The sequence below is a fragment of the Colius striatus genome, chromosome 4 (assembly GCF_028858725.1).
Source record: "Colius striatus isolate bColStr4 chromosome 4, bColStr4.1.hap1, whole genome shotgun sequence".
Classification (NCBI taxonomy): Eukaryota; Metazoa; Chordata; class Aves; order Coliiformes; family Coliidae; genus Colius; species Colius striatus.
Window position 1 is genome coordinate 90,658,903 of NC_084762.1, and position 21,491 is coordinate 90,680,393.

Sequence of the window (21,491 nt, forward strand, 5' to 3'; positions counted from 1 at the left end):
AATTTTCATCTAGCTAAACTTGACAAGATACTCCTTTCACATCCCTTGAGGTCTTTGGTGTATTTGGATAGGATTTGGATATTAATATTTCCTAGGAATCAGTACGAAGGAAGTACCATGTCTACTTTTCATGTGTCTTGGTTAGTTAGGTTTATCATTGGATGAAACAATAAATAGGTGGCAGTTGTTTAGAGATCTAGACAGTGTCATTACCACTTGGTTTTATCTTAAACTATATGGCTTGTAGCTGGAGTTAGTGGTTTGTTCAACTTGGTGTTTAAATGCTATGCTGTTTTGGAAAGTGCTACTACAATGTGTGCTTCAGTAGTGTGAATAATGTGGAAGGGATAAGAAATCCATACTTTTAGTTTCTAAATAGATGCTAAGCTCCTGAAATTTCACAGAATCTCAAGGCTTGGAAGGGACCTTGAAAGATCTAGTCCAACCCCCCTTCCAGAGCAGGACCACCTAGAGTGGGTCACACAGGAACTCATCCAAGTGGGTTTTGAATGTCCCCAGAGAAGGAAACTCCACAACTCATTTGGGCAGCCTGTTCCAGTGCCCTGTCATCCTCATAAGGAAGAAATTCTTCCTTGTAATTTGAAGGATATACAGAGAGCATTCAAAGTAGTAGAACTATTTTTCTTACTAGTCCTATCTCTGGGAAATGTTTCTCACTTTTCTATATAGAATATCGAATTTATTGTCCAGAATAAGTCAGCTACCTAAGTCAGTTGCACATTATTTATTCAGATGTTTCAATTCCTGAGATACTTCCCAAAGCTTTCTTGATAATCAGGAGCTCACTCATCTCAAGTTCATGGAGATATGAAGCATTTGTCTCTACATAAGCCAGTGTTAACTAAGTCTTTTCAAAGCACATTACCAATAGTTTAAAATCCTTTTAAATTAATGGAAGTCTTAGATGTGTTTTGATTTCTAAATGGAAGTGTCTAATATCATTGAGATTTTGCCATTTCATGGTATGTGTGTCATATATGCATTTCAGGAGAGTATTGTATTTCATTTTGGAACTAGGTTACTGCTTTATTTCTGGAGTGTGCTTAAAGTTGCTTTTATATAATTTCAGGAGTATGACGATGGTTATGGAACTGCTTATGATGAGCAAAGCTATGATTCCTATGACAACAGCTATAGCACTCAAGCACAAAGGTAAGTCTTCAAATCTGCTGTAACTACATTTGAAATGTTCTACAGTTGCAAAATTAGTGATTTTTTTCTGTTTTGTCTTAAAAGTTAAAAAAAAAGAGGATTATTAGAAATAACCTTCACTGTTATTTGTCTCTAGTATCAAGTAAGAGTCAAGTTACTGAGTGTATGGAAAGAAATGGAACTGAGAACATGAAACAAAGTTAATGATGTCAAATTATAAATTGGAAAGTTTTCAAAAGTTCAGAAAATTCACGAAAATGTAGTTCAGATTCATTTGTGGAAGGCAGAGAGGATGTAGAAAGGGAGAAATAAACTCTAGGAAGTGTTTTGAAACAGAGCTGATCATTTTCTTGAATATTCCAGTATTTTGATTTATTCTGTAAAAACAAATATACAGCCTTTAGTTTGTTGACTCCTTTATGGAATTGTCTTTGTGATAAATTAGAATGTCTTGCCATTGTTTCTTACCCCAGTTGATTCTCTGCTGTGTTTTTAAGCAGCTCTGATTTATTTTTCTTAAAAATTTTGCTTTCTTCAAAGGAGTCACTTTTTCAAAACTCCCATGAATAACAAGGAATGTGACAGGACGTGAATATGTTCCAGTGATGCTCAAAATGCTATGAAGTACTAACTGCTTATGGTAGTTGGAACTTAATGGCAAGAATCACATGACACATTATTTAGCCCTTTAGCTAATCATCCTCACTAATAGGTACATCTGATGTGCATATCTGAAAAGGGACCTTCTATGCACCTTCTACCTAGTTATAATTTATTCTCACTCTTTCTCTCTTACACCAAACATTCATGGTTTGATTCATGTTAGCTTTTGTAATGCCATTGAGAATTTCTTGGAACTTCCTATGGCATTCAGCTTCAAATGATTGAAACAATGTTGAGAAAGTGATTAAAAAACCCTACTATAGTTTTATATTAGTGCCTTGGTTATTTGGGGGATTAGAGCTTCAAACTTTGCCCACTGGAAGAAGATTACAGTAGGAAAGGTAATGGTGGATGTAGTGATATTGATAAATAATATTTCTTAGACTATTTCATGTAGTCTTATCGGAAATACTACAGAACTAGTCTCAGCAAAGTTGAGAACAAAGCTCTTTAGACTTGACATCTGCTTTGCTGTAGTGTTGGCACACGCAACACTAGACATGGATATTTCACTTGACCTTACAACTTAGCCAATGTAAAGAAGGTTTTTGGGAAGTTAAGTGTTGTTGACAACTAATAGAGTAAAAATACATTTGTGTCTGATACTTGGCTGCTCCAGAGTCTTGGAAGCTACTGAAAATTGATTAAAATTACTGAAGAAACCAGCAGTGTAAGGCCTCCAAAATAAGTGGCTCTGTTGAATGTTATATTTAGAGTAACTGCTGGTGATAGTGGGTTGTTTTGGGATTTGTTTTTTTTTTACACAAAAAGAAAATTACCAAAGTAATCCTCAACTTTTATGTTGATAGTTCTATTCTGTTTTACTGCTTCTTAGTGTTGGTAAATGAGTTTATTGCACACAAACATTTGGACTTCATTACAAAGTCATTTGCCTGAGCCAAAACTAAATGTTACTTGGATTTGATATTTTTTCCATGTTACGAAGGTTTTCATGAAGATTTTAGTTTTTCCTTTGAACTAAACTTAGCAAAACCAAACTCTTCCAAGAAATGAAATTGCTCTTAGAAAAGACTCATGCATGAGAAAATGTATAATATTCTCAGATACACATGCTTACCTGTCTGGAAATAAATACTTCATAAAATTCTTGCTCTATTTTGTATTTTAACTGTAGTTTCACAATACATATGCTGTTGGATTTTGTTGAACTCATTATCTTGTGAAAGATTAGTTAACTTCCCCCTCCCATTTTTATTAAGTGCTGCATGGTAAAAGAAAACAAGAAATTATTTGCTTGTGTGTTTCTCATGGGACATCAACACTCATTTCATGGCATTTTTTTCTGGCTTGGCAAAAGGATTTTTGATTGCATTGGCAGTCAAAAAGTAGTAACTGTGAACAGCCATATGATCTCTCTAGGACAGAACTCTTATTTTTAATCTGAATATTAAAAAATAGCCCATATTGCAAAATGTCATTTTGTAACCACTTAGAGGAGCCTAACATTTAGGTACATTACAGTGTCCTAACTATGAGGGCAATTGGGGAGAAGTGTATTGTTTTCATAGCTTAGCCTTTTCTAATTATTAGTATTTCATCCTTATAAGGCATGAAAAGAAAATATGTTTGCACATAGAGGGCACTGACGTGTTTAAACTATATCATTAAGGACTAGCACACATAAATAAATTAAAAACTTGTAAAAGTATTGTAGAATAAAGTAGTACTCTCAAAAACTAATAGCATTTCTTGTATGTCTTCTGACTTAGTTTCTCTAGAAGATTGTGATAATGGTAATGTGTTAGAGTAAATTAAAGAAGCAGCTAGTAAACTGAAAAGATGTGTTTACTCTTTAAAGTATTTGCAGTAATTTTTCATTATATGAACCCTTTCCCTATGCCTCATCAGCCTTCGTTGATGTTCACAAGTATGCGTTGAACAATGTATGTGATACAGGAGAGATAGTCAAAACACTCATGTTGTTGTAAAGGTTTTGCTTATTTTAGTGACTCCTCTGTTAAAGGTGGAAACTTGCAATAGAATTGGAAGTACCTCTAGAAATTTTTTAGTTGCATAAGCAGTTGCATGACAGCACGTTTTTGTGCACAGGAATACATTCTCTTGTATGTTAAGTACAGCAAGGCAGGACTCTCTTTTATTGTCTTTATTTTTGACAGTCACAGTGTGTTTCTCACAAATGGCCAAATTTGAGATGGTCTAGGATGGGTGATATGTTCAGATACAAAGAATAGCATACTGTGTACTTGTGTGCACTAAGACAGTTGAGACTTTGCGTGCTTCTGCAAACAATTCTTCCTTTCTGTAACATCACTGCTTCTTGCTACCAAATCACATATCTTCAAAAGATTAATAGCATTTTGTTTGACATTGTGAGACAGTATCCTTACTTTGGTTGGCAATCTGAAGCTTTAGTTAAAACCTGCCACAGCACTAATAGGGAGAGAAACAGTTTTCTCCAAGTTCTCATCTGTCTTAATGCCTTGTAATCCTATACAAAATTGTTTTCCTTTAAAATATCTTATCTACAGTTGTTTGGGCAACAAAGCCCCAAATAGTGCTTCAGGATGTCTTGTCACAGCATTATTTGTTACAGTCAAAAGGACTTAAAAAAATACAGGGAGAGACCTTGGAGCTGTACTGAGCTAGACTAGATAACTGATCTTTTTTAAAGATGTGACTAAATTATAGATCTATTTTTTTTGCAGAAGATTGCTAGATGGTATTTTTACCAGTATAAACTGGGATGGTTAATCAACTTGACTGATATTGTTATTAAAAAAACCCCAAAACTATCTAGAATCAATAAAATTTCTCATTTTCTGAAAATCAGTGCTAGCAAACACTTAAAGCAGCTGGAGCAGGTTTCCCTTAAAAGAGCTTAATGAATTCTGTCAAAAGCTGTGATCATTTCTGGTTCATGCTCAATGCCTAGCTGAGGAGAGCAGCAAGAATAGATTGAATGTTACTGTCATGCAGGGTGAGTTTCATGTTACACAGTCAGTAATTTCTTTATACAATTTCTTCTATGTATATACATAGTAGTTAAACTAAATTCTACCAGAAACCTTTTTGGGATCTTAGGGTAGAAAGTAAATTACAAGCATGAAAAACCATTCTCAGGGCTCCTGGTGCTGATATTTGCCAATGTCAGCTGCTCATAGGTGTATCAGCTTCCCTCACCTGCATGTATGCATCCTTACATAACCTAGATGACTCTTGAAGGACTTCCCCAAATATATCTAGAACTGTAATTTGTGGTTTTACTGCAGAAAGTAGTGGGTGTTTTATTGGTCTGACATTAATGCTAGACCAATTTTATTATAAAAATTCAGAGATGTCTATTGTGGAGGAAGCAGGAACAATTAGCTACAGTCTTCATTTAAATTTGTAGATCAGTTTAAACATTTTCAGCATGAAGAAAAAAAATGTTTACTTTACATCCTTGAAATATGTTTCAAATTGAGCAAAAGTGCTTTTGTCCCTTAGTGCTTCCATACATGATCTGCACAAGTGTTTGCGAAGACAATAGTAGGGCAGAGGGAAATAGATGCTAATAAATCAATTGTCACTGTCAGTTCACTGTTTAATGTTCTCTAGAATACATAAGATTTATCACTGAGGAATTGTAGAATAATGGCAGTGTATGGAAACAAAGTCCACCAGGGAGATGTAATACATCACTTGGATTTAGCACTGCCATCTGCTTAATAGCATTGAGATGACTACAGAGGTACTTATGATCAACCATTCATACCAGTGACAGATGCTGCAGAGAGTTAACATGCCAGAGAATGAGGTTTGTTACTGAAATTCAGATTATGTGACAAGGTTGCTGAGAAAGGGGGCTGGGTTTGTTACCTCTTCAACAGCATTAGAGGCTTACTGTGTGCTTTTAAGTTTACTATCAAGAGAGAATGGCTAACACAGTTACTATAGTACAAAAAAATGTGGAGAACCCCATCTGTCTGCTTCACAGCACTCTGAAGTTTCAGATAACTTCTTTAGATTTGTCTGCAGGCATTTAAAACTGGATACTTTTCCTCAAAAAATCTAGCTACAACAGATTAGCAGTCTCAACTATGAAAGGAGTAGTTTGCACAACTACATGGCTGTCTGTTTAGGGACAGGAGTAAGTCATTCATATAGTAAAGTCATTTTGTGTTTAATTGTAACTTTAAAACTGGTTTAGATCTTCAGTCAACTGCATCTCACCTTCACTCATGCAGAATGTAAGGGCTAAGGGCAATTGCTGGCTTTGTCTATGTTTTCTGCAATGTATTCTGGTTCCCCATTTGCCTATTAATCCTGTAGATTTCTCTTGGCAACAGCCATAGTGCCAGTGGCTTAAACATAGTCTTTCTCTTGCTCTTCTTGCATATGGAGAAATAATTGCAGCCATTTCAAGTCATACCAAAATCTGATACATTCAAATAAATGCAGGTTACCCAAAAGCTTTAGAGCCATCTGGTCAAGCTAGTCTGAGTTAAGAGGTTTGGCAAATTCTCTTTAGTATACCTATTTTTTTCAGTATCTCTAATTCCTTCTGTGTTGACTGCTTAATGTGTTGGGAAGTGAGAAGTACATGCTGCACCTTTATTGTCAATCACTTATCTAAAAGCATAAAAAGATAACTGCTCATGTGGTAATTCCTAAGCCTGTTAAAAACGGTGTTATGAATGCCATGTGGTAAGGCCTTATTCTTTACTGTTCGTTTCAACAGGGACTAATCAAGACATAAGATTTCTTCAGCCTAGGGAAGGCTGTGCACTGAGACCCTGGGGTTTGGAAGTTTTGAGGAAGTTTTTGTTTCATAGATTGTGGTAGTTACTTAAGAATTAAGTAACTGCACATCATATTGAAAAGAGAAATAACTCCTCCCCTGCCCCCAAACCTTGAAATCTGTCAGTGGCTGTTGTTCAACTGATACCTAAATAATACAAGTAAATCACTTTGCTAAAATGCTTCAAATCTTTAAATCGTTGATTTTGTGCCACTCAAGGCATCTTAATTTTCAGAGAAGCTGGTTCCTGGTATGTAGTTGGCAAGACCCTCCCCATTTCCACTAGTAACTCAAATTTTCAGGTGGATTCTGAACCTCTGATTAGTAGTCATACAAAAGATGATGACAATCATGTTTGTATGAGGAGGATTTACATAAAGGGCTGAGTGTGTGGATTTGCAATTTGCTTATGGAGATGTTGCTATTGGTATTTGAAAGTTAATTGCTAACACTTTGTTTGTGCTGCTCAGTGTTTTAAATTTACATTGTTAAGTTTGTCAGCAATCATGCATTTCCAGGATATATAAATATGCATAATATGCAAAACGCTGTCTGTTACTGTAGTTTTTCAAGATGTAATTCTGTCTATTTCAATGCTAGTAGCTGTTTGTATTTCGTGCTCTGACTTATCAAATCACTCCAAGGCAGTTTGATTTCTGGGGACTGTGCAAATGGCTAATATTTTGCAATTGTTATTGCTTATGAACACCTGGTATGTATGAGCTTGTTGGAGGCTGTAATTCTGTGTGAATAAAGCCTCAGATGCATTAGCATAAACAAGTTAGTGTCTTTTAACTGAAAATCCCTGCGATGTACTTTCTTGCTTAATTTTTATGCTCACATTATTGAAAGACTATTTTCTGCAGTTCTCCAGGTTTAGATAGATGTTTTCTTTTTTTCTTACAAGTTAACATAAGGTATATTCAGAAGTGCCTTAACAGCACAGTTAAGTTTAACTGGGAGTCTAGCATACATGTTGGAGTTTTTTTTTAAATTGAATTACAGAAATCTGTTCTGAAGCCTCAGTACTAAACAGGAATAAGACTAAGGCAATTCAAATGTAATGAAAGAATTAATCTTAACCTAAGTGTATCACATGCTGCACTCATAAGATTGGAATAGGTTGTTAGAATCCTCATCATTACTAGATACCTCCCTGTCTAGGAGAGTAGTTTTAATTTGTACTAATCCTATTTGGTAAATGCTTTTCACAAAAATATGAAAAAATGATGTTGACTTTCCTCTTTGTTTTGCTATTGAACTTACCAAGGAATATGCCTCAATATTTAGAAAACAAGTAAAAACTGCATTTAAAAATAAATGTTGAGACCTGTTGAAGAAAACTTAAAAGTATTACAGTGGAACCAAAAGTAGTAACATGAAATCTTATATATTTGAGGAAACTAAAACAGACATTATGGCATAAAATTAGAGTATTCATTTTATGTGGTTTAATTGTACATTGTCTTAAAACTGGGTGATTGAATTACCATAATCTAATGAAAAAAGGATGAATATTTGGTAATATTTAGAATTTTTTACCTTGACAAATTGCACAGGTGAAGACATAAGAGAATAGGTCAAATAGGATATTTTAAGACATCCTTTAATAGGAAGGAAAAACTCATTAACAGTGAATATTTTTTAAGTGCTAAATGCTGTATTTTAGTTATTAATGGTAGCTTGTGGAATTAGTCATAGTTTAAAAACATCTTAATTATTTGAGTGCTTCTATTTAATTAAGATGTTTCTTTAAAAAAGGATACTTTAAGCTTAGATGACAGAGGTAGTGAAGAAAAAGTATCCAGTTACTAGGCCTCAGCAGGATGCTGCAACAGTGCTGCTAGATTTATTGTCTTAAGAGAAAGAACTTGGATAATGAGGCTTCCAAATCTTACAAATTGAACTTGTTATTCATGTAGGAATAACTTCTCAAATGTCTTACATAATACACTTTGTGCTGGTTTTGTTGAGATACCAAGACAAGGAGGAGAAACTATATAGTCACTCTATGACTAGAGAAATGACAGCAACATAAATTCACATTTGCAGTAGCTAGTGAAGAATATATATTTTTATATGTAGGGAAGATGTATTTCCCCAGTATGGGGTATTAAAGGGACTTCCTTGGAAAGTTACACTTGGAAACTGGTGTCTGTTGAGAGGCATGAAAAATCAGGCTTCATCGGTTCAGAACGTGTTTTTGTCACTACATGTGTTTTTGGAGATGAAGATTTGATGTTAGTTTGCTGGTTGACAGACTGTCATGGTTTAACCTGGAAAACAGCTGAACACCACACAGCTGTTCACTCACTCTCCCTCTCACAGTTGGATGGGGAGATAATTGGAAAAGTAAAAAAACAAAACCCTCTTGTTTAATAGGGAAAAGAAAGGAGAAAATAATAATGGTAAAATAATTAGCATATACAAAACAAGTGATGCACACAATGCCATTACTCTCCACCTGCCAAATAGTGCCCAGTTGGTTCTTGAGCAGTGTCTCCCAGTCAGCTTTTCCCCAAGTTTATATACTGGGTATGATGTCAGATGGTATGGAATATCCCTTCAGTCTGAGTTTGCTGTCTTGGCTGTGCCTCCTCCCAACTTGTGGAACACTCCAGCCTCCTCGTTGAGAGTATGAGAAGCTGAAGAGTCCTTGACTCCACTGTTCAACAACTCAGACGTCACTGTGTTATCAACAGTATTCCCATCCTATAGCACTGTCCCAACACATTGGGGACAAAGTTTTGTCTCTATCTCAGTCAAAACCAGGACACAGTTCACTTCATATGTCTGCTTGCTAGCAGTTAACAAAAATTGCAGGTATTTCCCTTAGACTATCCTATAGTAGTTTATTTGCTTGCAAGGGAAGAAATATCTTGCCTCTTTCCATTGGTGAGGAAATATCTACTTAATTGGGCAACTTTAGAAAAGGGAGATAGCTGAGGGAGAACTTTAAATTGGTCCCAGAAATACCGGGAGCTGTAAATTGTACTTTTAAGCATGATTTTGGCATCGTTCAGTTGACAGCAATGACAAATACGGTTTAGTAGCCATCAGAATTTGAGGTTTATTGTGATGTAATTGTCAGGTGCAATGTGCTTGGAGCATACATGTTGATAAAAGTACGAGAGCCCACGTAAATCTAGCAAATAAGTCTTAGCAGTTGAGTGGATTGAATTCTTTGACAGAAGAGGAAGAGGTCTGCCTTATTGTGCTTGCAGAGGCAAAGCTTGAATGCTGCCCATGTAAGGGGCATTGGAGAAGCACTGGGAAGATGTCAAACATGGTGAGAGGTGTGCCAGATGCTTACAATTATGCAGCCCTGAAAACAGTTACATAATCTCTTGTACCGAATGTGTTCCTTGATGGCACTTTTACTGTTTTTGAATTATAATCTTATAAATCTGGGACAGAATGATATCTTTTCTCTTAAATGCTTTTCAATGTCAACTGTTAAGGAGAGAGAACAAATTTATAGATAACTGATGAAAGTTGTACCATTCATTTGGTAAGTTAGAAAGACAAGAAGATATGTTGTATATCCTACCAAGTAGTATTTCTAGTGACAGAATGGTGACGTACTGTCTGTTCAGTTTTTATGGATAATGTATTAGAGGGAGCTCTGTCTTGTTACTGCAATCTGTGACAAGTAATATCATCTTGGATTTGTAATAGAATCTTATGTAGGACTTGAAGGATAACCAAAAATTTGATGGAATAATACCCCCAGCTCTTCTCAGTATTGTAAGAAATAGTATAAAGAATTTGTCTGATACCTGTCAGGTCTTTATTATTCTCTGCTGCTTCCATTGTCCTGAGTAGTCTTGTCCATTTGGTGGGAGAGGTAAGAAAACGTGTCCTTTGCTATTGTTAATGTTAGTTGGATCTGTTTTTAGCAAGTGGAACACCTGGTACACAAATGGATATTTAAGACTTCAGATTTAGTTTCCTCTGATATCAGTCTAATTCGTTTCCCCCCAAACTGCTTTGCAAACCAGACAAATGAGATGTGGAGTGGCTAGGGCATGGTTCCGATTCACCAGCCAAACAACAAGAATAGGCAATACAACAAGAGGAAATGGCCTCAAGTTGCACCAGGGGAGATTCAGGCTGGATGTGAGGAGGAATTTCTTTGCTGCAGGGGTTGTCAGGCATTGGAATGGGCTGCCCAAGATGGTGCTGGAGTCACCATCTCTGGAGGGGTTTCAGAGACAGGTTGATGTTGCACTGAGGGAAGTGGTCTAGTGGTTGATAGGGCTGGGACAAAGGCTGGACTCAAAGGTCTCTTCCAGCTGAAATGATTCTATGGTTCTAAACCAAAATGTTGATGTTTATACAGTCTGAATTTTTAGTCTTTCTACTGGTGCTTTCTTGTTTGATGTGACATTTTCAACATTTTATTTAGCATTTTTCATTTTTAGGAATAGATTGCTGCATTCTGTTTGTAGTTTCAAGGTGAAGCTATAGCTTCCTGCTGCTGCTGTTTCTGTGAAGCAGCCTTATTTAGGCTGTGTGCTTCGGTCACTGTTGTAACTTGCCACTTACCTTCCCTGTTTTGAGATGAGTTATGAGTAGAATGAGGAGAAAAAGACTGAGTTCAATGCAATAACTGGACGTTTCAGATTGCAAAACTGTTAGCTTTCAAGAACCTTGTAGAGTTCTGCTAGAAAGATGTAGATAGACATAACTCTGTGTGTGGCAGGCAGCACCAGAATGCAGATGGCTGTGAGGGCATTTCATTGTTCAAAAGTGAAATTTGTTACAATTTCTGCTTTAAAAAACAATTGCTAAATCCTGATAGGTAAGGGAATCCTTGGAGGGGGTACTCTGGTTATCTTTTAGGATTACAGGTAATAGAGTTGCTATTTGTATTACCTACATGAGAGTATAATGGGATACAATTGAGGAAGATTGCATCATTGTTCTGTATTTCATAAAGCTTTCACATACTGGTCTCAGTTGCTTTCTTAGATCATTATCTGTTTTACAGATGTAAGCTGAGATGCAGGGATGAGAGTATGTACCAAAGAAACTACTGCGAAGAAGTGGTAAAACTGGGCATTAAATAAAAATCTATTTGCAAGATGCCCAAAAAGGTGTGGATCTCATCTTGATAACCCTGTTTTTCTGCTATCCTGCTGTAAGCTGGATTAAAGAACACGGTGTTCTAGTGACCCACAGAGGCATTAAGACAGATACTCTATGTTTAAGGCAGTTATGGAGTTATGAGAAGCTTCACTACTGTGATTGTTGTTTTGCCAATAACATTTGGGACACTTTTCCTGTTTACTGTTGATATCAGAAGCAGCTGAGAGTGAAGATCTCACAGGAACGATAGAAAGAATCTTGTCCTTGAGGAGATGTTCTGTTCAGATGTAATCATACCAGTCAAGGTCTATCATATAAGACTTCTTGCTAGAGAGATCCTCACTTGTTCTTTGTACTTTGCTGCTGTTTTGTCTGCCCTCTGTATAGAAGGACAAAGGTGATGTTTATGGAGCTACTGTTAGCACAAAAAGAAACCTTAGTATTTCAAAGGGGTTTTTTTATCACTTTCTGCAACTGCTCTGGCTTCTCCCTGAAGGGATCAGTCTCAAAGTTCCTTATGATGCCAATGTGCAAAAGAGTTGTGGGTTTTTTTCCCAGTTTTCCACTAGTGAGGATTGCAAGAAGCTGAAGCTGGTTACAAAGGTTGGTTTTCATCGCTGAAGTTGAAGGTTTTAGTTCACTTGGTGCTTAAACCTGGTAACCAGCCTTGTCAGTGCATAAGTCTGAAATTTTCCACTAAACTAGAAGCTTTCAATCAGAAACCTTTTACTCTCCCCTTAGCAAACTCCTTGACATACTACTTTTGTTTAAAACAGAGGTGGTGTAATGCTTATTCTCAAAGTTGCCTGTATAAGATCTATGAGCCATGGCAATTGCATTCATTAATCACAACGTATTTTGATGTATTTATCCATTTTTTTTAAAAGTACTACAGAACACCTACACTGGTGGTAGTTGTCTCTGTTCTGGAATTGTCCCAAAAATTAGCCTAATGACCTATTCTGATATCTGAATCATAGAATCATTTCATCTGGAAGAGACCTTTAAGATTATTGAGTCCAGATAGTAGTTAATTGAGTATAAAAGGTAAGAGTTCTTTAAGACTTAACCATCATGTCCAGAGCATTTACTGCTATTTGTTTGTTTCATAAAGATTTTTTGGTCTATTATGGTTCATCGACATATTTTCAGAAACAATCAGCTTAGCAGAAAAGCCTGAGAAGTTCAGGTCATATTCCACAAGACCTTTTGAAGGCTTATGCTGAATACCTCTAAATTAAAGTATTTTAAGATACTTATCACAGCACAGTGATTCTGGATAAAATGGCAGGAAGCTTCCCAATCTTCTATTTCACTTGATAAAAAAAGCTTCTCTGAGGCTTTATTTCAACAGTGTTGCACTGCTAAAATCTGAGGTTGCTCTTCTCTATCTCAGGCTGTTTTCTGAACAGAGAAAACAGGCACTTCCCTCTGGACGTATTTAAACTACTTAAGCCTCATTCACACTTTCTCTAAGCATTGTAGGATTAATGTCCAGCCCTCAGCATTTGAAGCAATGTGCTTAAATCTATTGTTGTTTTCTAATCCTTCCATACTATTAGGTGGTTCAAACTTTTTGTGTTGACATGGAAAATCAAAGCATTTTTTTCTTGGCTGTCTTTGTCTTCTTTCCTATCAGTCCAAAGATATGCAGGAATGGAAACACAAAAGTTAGATATGAGGAGCAAGGGCTTTATATATACAAAAGATTTGAATCACAGCTGATGCACTTAATTGCACTTACTGTTTGCTTAGTAGTTGGGAGGATGCTGGAGAACTGATCTGACAATTCCCATGTAATGCAATTAACAGTCTACAAAGTAGACTCTTGGAGAAGTAAGGAAAGGTTAAGAAAATTGCCTCGAGGACATTTCACATCTAGAAACATAGGAATTCAAAGCAGATTCCAGGTTCAGTCTTGGTGGGGTAAAACAAAAAGGACCTGTGGCATGTTCTGAAACGAGGGAGGCACTTAAGATGAAGAGGAAGATAAACCTGATTGTGGTTTTTATTTTTCTTCTTTCTGCAAGATAAAATGAAAGAAATAGGAAGAAAATGTCTTTACTTGCAGAATAAATCCATTAAAGGCATGCACAGAGTTTGAGTAGTCTTAAGTCAGAGGGGTAAGATGATGGAGAACCTATATAAGAAAGAATAAATGTCAAGGATGCTTTTAAAACAAAAATTGGTGTCATACTTTCTGTCCAGCTAATCTAGCTACTTAATTCCTTGCAATGGAATCAATCTCAAGTATCTCAGTTAATGTGTTCAAATGTACAATTCAAAAAAGTTTGATATTGCAGATTCCTTTGACTAGGCTGCCTTTTAGCAGATGATTGCTTTGAAAAAAATGCAATTCTGTAAGCTGTGGCTTCTTCAGATACAGTATTAGATTTTTCTGTAATTCCTCAAAAACCCTTAGTTATCTTTGATCTTGGTTGTGAACTTCATGGGCTATTTGGACTGTTACAGGTGAAACAAATCTTCATGTTAACTTTTTTACCTCAAATTCCTTAGAGCCATCTGTGTGTTACCCTTTTCTTTGGGTCATAGTCTTTAAGTTGTCTTACCTGAACTTTTGCAGTTGTCAAACATACTATTGACAGAGTGTTGGTAGTGTTCAGACAGCACAAATGAAAAGCAGAGTATTGAATTGCACTGGGCAACTTCTCATACTTCTTGGACAGATGATTAATTTTGAAGGGTTTGTTAATGAAGTTGGATCATATGTGCTTTCAGTTGAGAGGATCTTTTTTTTTCTTTCCAATGTTTCTTTATCTTGCAGTTTACATGCTGTATGATGAGTCACTTCTTGTTTGATAATTCAGGTCTATGAAATGAAACCCTGAAAAAGTAATTGACAGAATTGACAGATATGGGGATAGGACTCAGCTGCTATAGGCTTTCTGAACTTGATGACAGCCGTAAAATAAGTACCGAGTGGAAGGGTAGTGAATGTCAGGTTTAAGTTGGTTGTCAGAACAAAGACTGTTTTATCACTGGGTGCTGTAGGGAAAAATTGTGTTGTTACACTTCATACTTCACCCTTATTGTCTGAAGGTCCTCATCACATCAGCTGAGAAACCATAGATAACATTCAGTTTGTATACAGATAGGTTTTTTTGTGGATCTTTAGTGTATTCCAGGAAGTCTTTATACTAGCAATAACACTCACCCGTGCTAGTATTTCTAAATTTGCCCACAACAGAACAGTGTTATTTCTGATTTGGATTACTTTGTGGGATTTAAAACTTAGTTACACCAAGCCACCAAACTAAAACAAAAACAATCTAAAAAACAACCATCTTATTGTTGACTTGTGTCAATTTAGAAGTAACTGTGATGTGAAGTAATTGTGATATTTGTTTTATATAAATGCTTTACCTGCTGCTTCATGTTAAGGCCATAAACTGGTTTTTTTCTCTCTGGCCTTTATTTTGTAAGCAATCAATCTAATGTTAGAAACATTTTGTCAGTTAGTTACTAGTGATATATTTGATATTTCCTTCTGCTCAGAAGGTAATGACTTGGTAACATCAGTTTGTAGAGCATTTCCCAAATACTGTCAGCCAGCCCTGGGTCTGGCTGTAGTTAGAACAGAGAGGAAATAAACAATTAAGGGTCTTGCTTTCTACATTCTACCAGTGTGTCTAATAAACTTTTGTTCTGACAACTATGTAAATGATGCGTAGTAATGTTTACATGAAATACCAAAGTGTAATAGACCACTAATTTGTAATAAGGCTTGTTCTTCAGTTTTCATTGTGGAAATTCCACTCTGGACTTAATACAAGACCACTATTCTTAAGGGCCATGGTTGTTATATTCATATGTACTTTTCAATCCTAAAAGCAGAAGTCTGCTGACTTAGTTCCTGTCTTCATTTTTCTCCTGCCTATTAAAACATTAGCAGTTACGTATGTGCACATTTGTCTGTTTTGAATACACTGAAACTTGTGTAGCAACTATATAACCTTCTGATCAGCAAGCTGCTTCTCCTTTATTGCATTTCTACCAGTGAATTCAAAGATGCAAAGGTAAAATACTAGGCAACAGTAGGCAATGAAAAGAAGTTAAAGGGATAAATGAATTGGTTCTGTACTTACACCTTCTACTCTTCTTTCATTGGCAACTGTTAAGATCTTGAGTCTTTCCAAGCATCATTTTAAACATGCAGTTCCCACATCTGCATTTGGACTGTGGTCCCAAGGCTCTGATAAACAAAAATTATAAGTGAAAGTAAATGTAGTTTCTTTTCTAATTAATGAATAAACAGGACCTAAGTTGTTGTTGTCATCACATGGATGGTTACCTTAGGGCTTGTCTATATCTTTCAAGGTTTCTTCTTTTCAAAGGTAGACCGATGTGTGATGATAAATATTGCTTCTTAAAATGTAACTGCTTTATTTCTTGTTCTTTTTCCTACTTTCCTCTTGCCGTACAGTGGAGCAGATTACTATGATTATGGCCATGGACTGAGTGAAGAAACATACGACTCTTACGGTGAGTAGCTTTATGAGCTGAATAACTACACAAGTAGTCTCTTGAAAAAAATATAATCAAAGAAGAATTTCCATAAGGCAAACTTCAGTTCTACAGTGGATAACAGCTGTTCAGGGACTCCTCCACTGTCACAGAGCTCCTCATGTGGTTATTGAGAGATACTGAAGGAGGTTTCTTTGGTCTGTTAGCTAACAGTTGTGTGAAATTAAAATCTAAGAAATAAAATGCAATCTAAGTCATACTGCAAGTACCCTTTTTGTATCACATTTAGTAAGATTTAAGGGGGGAAAAAATGGATATGTAGGACCTTTTTTCTTCAGAAGCTGTTTGCAGCTCAAAGCAAATGCTTCAAAAGTGGCACAACTGACACTGAAAATTGATACAAGGTAAGGATATGCTGAAATTGTCAGCTGAATCCAGGCTTAATTGAGTGCGTTTTAGACTTGTATGGTCTTTCTGCATTCATTTTCATGCATCAGTCTTGTGAAATCAAGCAGGGAGTCATTATGTAAAGGTTATAGAAGTACTTTAGGTAGCTAATAGACATGAAGTCAGTGGGTTACTCATGGAGACAAAACAATGCATAATGAAGCAAAAGATGTGCCAGTGGTAAAGATCACATTGGGTTTTTTTTTTGTTAAAGTAAGATGTGTTTAACCTCAGCAGTCAACTGAAAGCCTCACAGCTACTTGCTGACTCCTCGCCAGTGTGATGGGGAGGGTAAGATGAGAAAACTCATGGGCTGAGATATAAGACAGTTTAATAAATAAAGCAACAAGTGCAGACACAAGGAAAGCAAAACAAGGAATTCATTCCCAACTTCCCAGGGTCAGGCAGGTGTTCAGCCATCTCCAGGACAGCAGGGCTCTAGTAGTTGTAATGGTGACTTGGAGTGATGATATTTGTCTTCCCAAATTTCTCACCTTCCTCCTTCTTCCCCCAGTTTAAATGCTGACCTGACATCCTATGGTCTGGGATATCCCTGGGATCAGTTGGGATCAGCTGTCCTAGTTGTGTCCCCTCCCTACTCCTTGTACACCACAGGCCACTCAATGGTGGGATGGAATGAAGAGCAGAAAAGACTTTGACTCTGTGTCAGCACTGCTCAGTAACAACAAAAACATCCTTGTGTTATCAGCAGTATTTCCAGTGCTAATCCAAAGCATAGTCTTCCAGTAGATACTGTGAAGAAAATTTATCTCATCCAAAACCAGTGCAGGTAGTGACAGTCTTAATTAAAGGAATCTGTTATGTGTTAGAAGTATAAATCATGTAAAAAGGCACCTTGGCTTAAGGGATAAATGTTAAATCTCTGGCTAGAGATCAGAGAAGTGTAATCTAGATCACTCAAATCTGAAACAATTGAAGATTGTTAGTAACTAGTGTAAAAGATTTGTGAATCTAAGTGGTGGATGCTGTGCTGATTTTAGGATTCTATTAAAAATTTTCCATGGTGTATTTGTTAAACTCCGTTTGGAAATGCTTCCTGCAGAAAACTTAAATGACCTCAGTGAAGTTATGGTGATAAATGTACTGAATACAGAAACTTGCTCAATGTCATATGCTTAAACTAAATATTTGGCTGAAGGGGAAAGTCAGTTCATCAAAAGAGGTCACTTGAAATTCCTCTGACCCCCAGCACTTTCGGTTAGTGTTGAGATATATATGTATATTTAGCTTAAATCTTTATTTCAGCACTAAAATAAAACTGTTTGCCATTATAAGCCTGATATTTCAAAGACTGTTTCATAAATACAGAATTGATGGAGGAAAAAACTGTATGAAACTGCTTAATGTAGATAGATTTGCCTGATGGGGGAAAAACGTGGAGTGTGGTATTTAAGGCTGAAATTATGGATTTTCCACTGCTTCTGCATTTAAAATTGGTTTTCTATTCATCACAGTACAACCACTCAGAATATTAGGTGATGTAGTTACTCAGATTGAGAGGAAGACTATAAATACCTTGAAGAATTATGATGAGTTACAGCCACTGAACTTTCTGCACATACAAATAAATAGTTACATGCTTTGTTTCTAAACTAACTGATCAGCAAGTACATTCTTAAATGCAGAGTTAGGTACTAATCATCATCTGAACATTAATGCCTTGAACTAAACTTCCTAGAACTGCATAGTGAGCAGATAGTTGCCTAGTGCTGTCCAGGAAGAAATACAGATTCCCAGGAAATACCTGAACTTTACCTCCTCTAAGAAGCTCAGGTGCCATCCATAGGATGTGTTGGAAGAATATTAATATTTTTAGGACTTGGAGCCCTGAATGGCACCAACATGAAAACTGATAAAACATGAGGTGACTCCTTATTAATTTGACCAATTGCTTCAAAAGGAAAAGTATTCCCCTTAAACTGTAACCAAGAGTGCATTTTTTGCATTTAAACATTTCCTTGTAGTGGTGCTCAAGAGGTAGGATAGTTTAATTTTTACCCCTCAGCCAGCTGTTATCAGGTTCCTATGGAACTTGCCTCAGGTAAAACTTAACTTTTTTTCAGCCTAATATCAAACTTCTTACTTTTGCCTCCAAGCAAATGTTCTGACCACCTAAGGTATGATATGTAACCAAAGCTGTGTAGGAAACCACCTAAATTTTGAAAAATGAAGTATCTAAGGTGAGGCTTCAGTGAAGAGATTGTGAAATTGGACCCTTGACTTCTGGGATCCTTTTCACCTAATTTCAGACATCTAATGTCTGAGCAAGTTACCAGTCAAAGTACAAAGGTTCTTTGACTGTTGACTTTCTAGTCCATTAAAGAAAAAACTACACCCAAAAATAAAAAATAAACAAAGTGATGCTTAAATTTTAGGTTATCATACATTTGGGTTCCACCCTTAGTTTCTGGATTGCGTTGTGTTTATTTGGATGCCTGTATGCTTAGGGCAGGACAGTTCTCTACATGGAAGCACGTACACTGTTTTTTAGGTTTGCTGCTGTTTGGTTTTGTGTTTTTCTTTCAGGGATGGTGTAATACTGATTTGTATTTGCTTTATTAAAATGTACCTAAGTACTGTTCCATTATGCTCTGCATTTAGTTTTTTGTTTTTCCTCTTGTGAGTGAAATCGTAAATGCCTGGCACAGTAGATTTGCCTCTAAAGACAATACCCTGCTCTTTCTTGTTACTGTTTGTTACCACTGAAATGTGGTAGGTTTATGAAGTATTAAATATAGCACAAGTTTTTCCACAAGCCTATTGTCAAAACTGAAACAAGCAATTTTACCTGCTCTTTTAATTTTTTTTCTGCTCTCCCTTCCTATTTTTGCATTTCAGAGAAAGCAAATTTAGTTTACAGGGAAGCCAAATACTGCCCCTAGTTTGTTAGAAGCCACAGGTGTTTGTACTGATATTTGAGGCTTTCCACTATTGGATTGCATGTTTGAATTAGGCCTAAATTGGTACTGATGCAAAGAAATTTATTTCTGGGATGAAGTTATTTGCTTATAAATAATTAATATCCTCCATTTTCATCCTAGCATAATTATTTGTAGGCCTACCAGTGTAACTGACACTTGTGTGTATTTGCAACAGGCAGGTGCAACTGAATGCCAGAGCCCTAAATATTTTTGATGTTATCCTGTTACACTCCCTGCTGTTAGGTGTTGGAGAAGCATTGTGGGATAGGTCATGTAGATGTGTTGTACCCAGATTTATTTGTTAGACTTCCCTTTCTATGCTTTGGTTTCAGAAAATGAAACGTTGCTATCTAATTCATACAGTCATAGAATGGTAGGGGTTGGAAAGGACCTTTAGAGATCTAGTCCAACCCCCCTGCATATAAGCAGATTCACCTAGATCAGGTTGCATAGGAATGTGTCCAGGCAGGTCTTGCCTATCTCCAAGGAAGGAGACTCCCCACTCTCCCTGGGCAGCCTGTGCCAGGGCTCCCTCATTCTCACAGTAAAATAGCTTTTTCATATATTTAAATGAAACTTTATGTTCCAGCTTCATCCCATTACCCCATGTCCTGTTGCTAGATACAATAGAAAAAAGGGATGTCCCAACCTCCTGACATCCACTGTTTAGATACTTGTAAATATTGAGATCACAATTGAGTGAAGAAACAATAAATGTGATGTCTGAGAAGATCAGAAAGAATCTGACTATATTCTCTTTTCTTGTAGGGCAAGAAGAATGGACCAACTCACGACACAAGGCACCTTCTGCAAGGACAACAAAAGGAGTCTACAGAGACCAGCCATATGCCAGATACTGATTGTACTGTCTGATGTTGTGAAATATCCAATCTCCACCAGTCCTGTATACTGTTCAAAGTAATTTTTTCTATGAACAATCCCTTTTTATTAAATCCAAGTGCATAAAATTCTGAATGGATGGACTGAAATTAAAATATTTTGTTGAAAGAACAACCTGGACAGAAGGAAATGTAAAACCAAGAACTTTGTTATTTCCAAACTGTATTTGAAAAAAGAAAAATAGGTGATCAAAAAAATAACCTTTGATTAACTAGTGTTAAACAAAGAATAGGTTTACTAAATATGTTAGTCCATTCTTTTAACATAAGCGTAGCCTTTTATTTGAAAGGTTTTCAACAATTTAGTCGTTAGTTTTTATTTTCAGCCATTTGCTAGATTTTCTCTTTGCAAACATGCGTAAAAAGGGAAGCAAACTACAAATGCAAATAATGTGGTATTTTGTAACTCAAGTCTTGAAATGTTCTGTAGTGTTAAGCAAAGTTTTACCCTTGCTTGATACTAAATAAACTTTTGAAAGAAAATCAGTGTGTGTGAGATTAATTTTATGCTTTATCTTATAATAAAACTTCATAAATAGTAGTAAACAGGGAGAAATGTTTAACCGTGATCAGCTATAAAAGGCTCATCTTAAACACTGCGCAACTTCTTTTAAAATATGGTATAAAACTAAATGTCTATATATCTCTATATATATACTCACAGTAGATATAAATGCTGTTTAAAGTATCCAACTGGTATGGATCTGCTTGAGTGCCACATTAAATCAAAATACTTCTGTATAAAAAAGAAAAAATGGTTTAAAATAGCTACCGAGTTTTCTGAAAAAGATGTGACTAGTTTTCATCTTGTTGAGCGTTTTTTCACTAGTGCAACTTTGGAATTTTTATGAGAATTTTGGTACGTTAATGACCACCTCGCTCCGTGCTGGAAGCAATAAACACAAAGCTTTTAAAGACTTTCTGACTTGACTAATTGAGGTCGCTTTCGTCAGAGGCAGAGGATGTGTAACCCTTAAAACGGTCTTCATTTGCAAAGGTAAATAAATCAAATAAGATTTTAATCTCACT

At 36.2% G+C, this 21,491-nt stretch overlaps 1 protein-coding gene across 2 annotated transcripts in view; it reads left to right on the forward strand.

The window, feature by feature from the left end:
- Positions 1-20,886, forward strand: part of KHDRBS3 (KH RNA binding domain containing, signal transduction associated 3) — a 93,603-nt gene extending 72,717 nt beyond the window's left edge. For both annotated transcript variants that reach the window (XM_061995312.1, XM_061995313.1), the window contains 3 exons: positions 1,091-1,173; positions 16,134-16,192; positions 20,332-20,886. In XM_061995312.1, the coding sequence (XP_061851296.1) occupies positions 1,091-1,173; positions 16,134-16,192; positions 20,332-20,423 (234 nt within the window). In that variant the 3' untranslated portion in view covers positions 20,424-20,886. The remainder of the gene's footprint in view (positions 1-1,090; positions 1,174-16,133; positions 16,193-20,331) is intronic.
- The last annotated feature ends 605 nt before the right edge of the window (positions 20,887-21,491 follow it).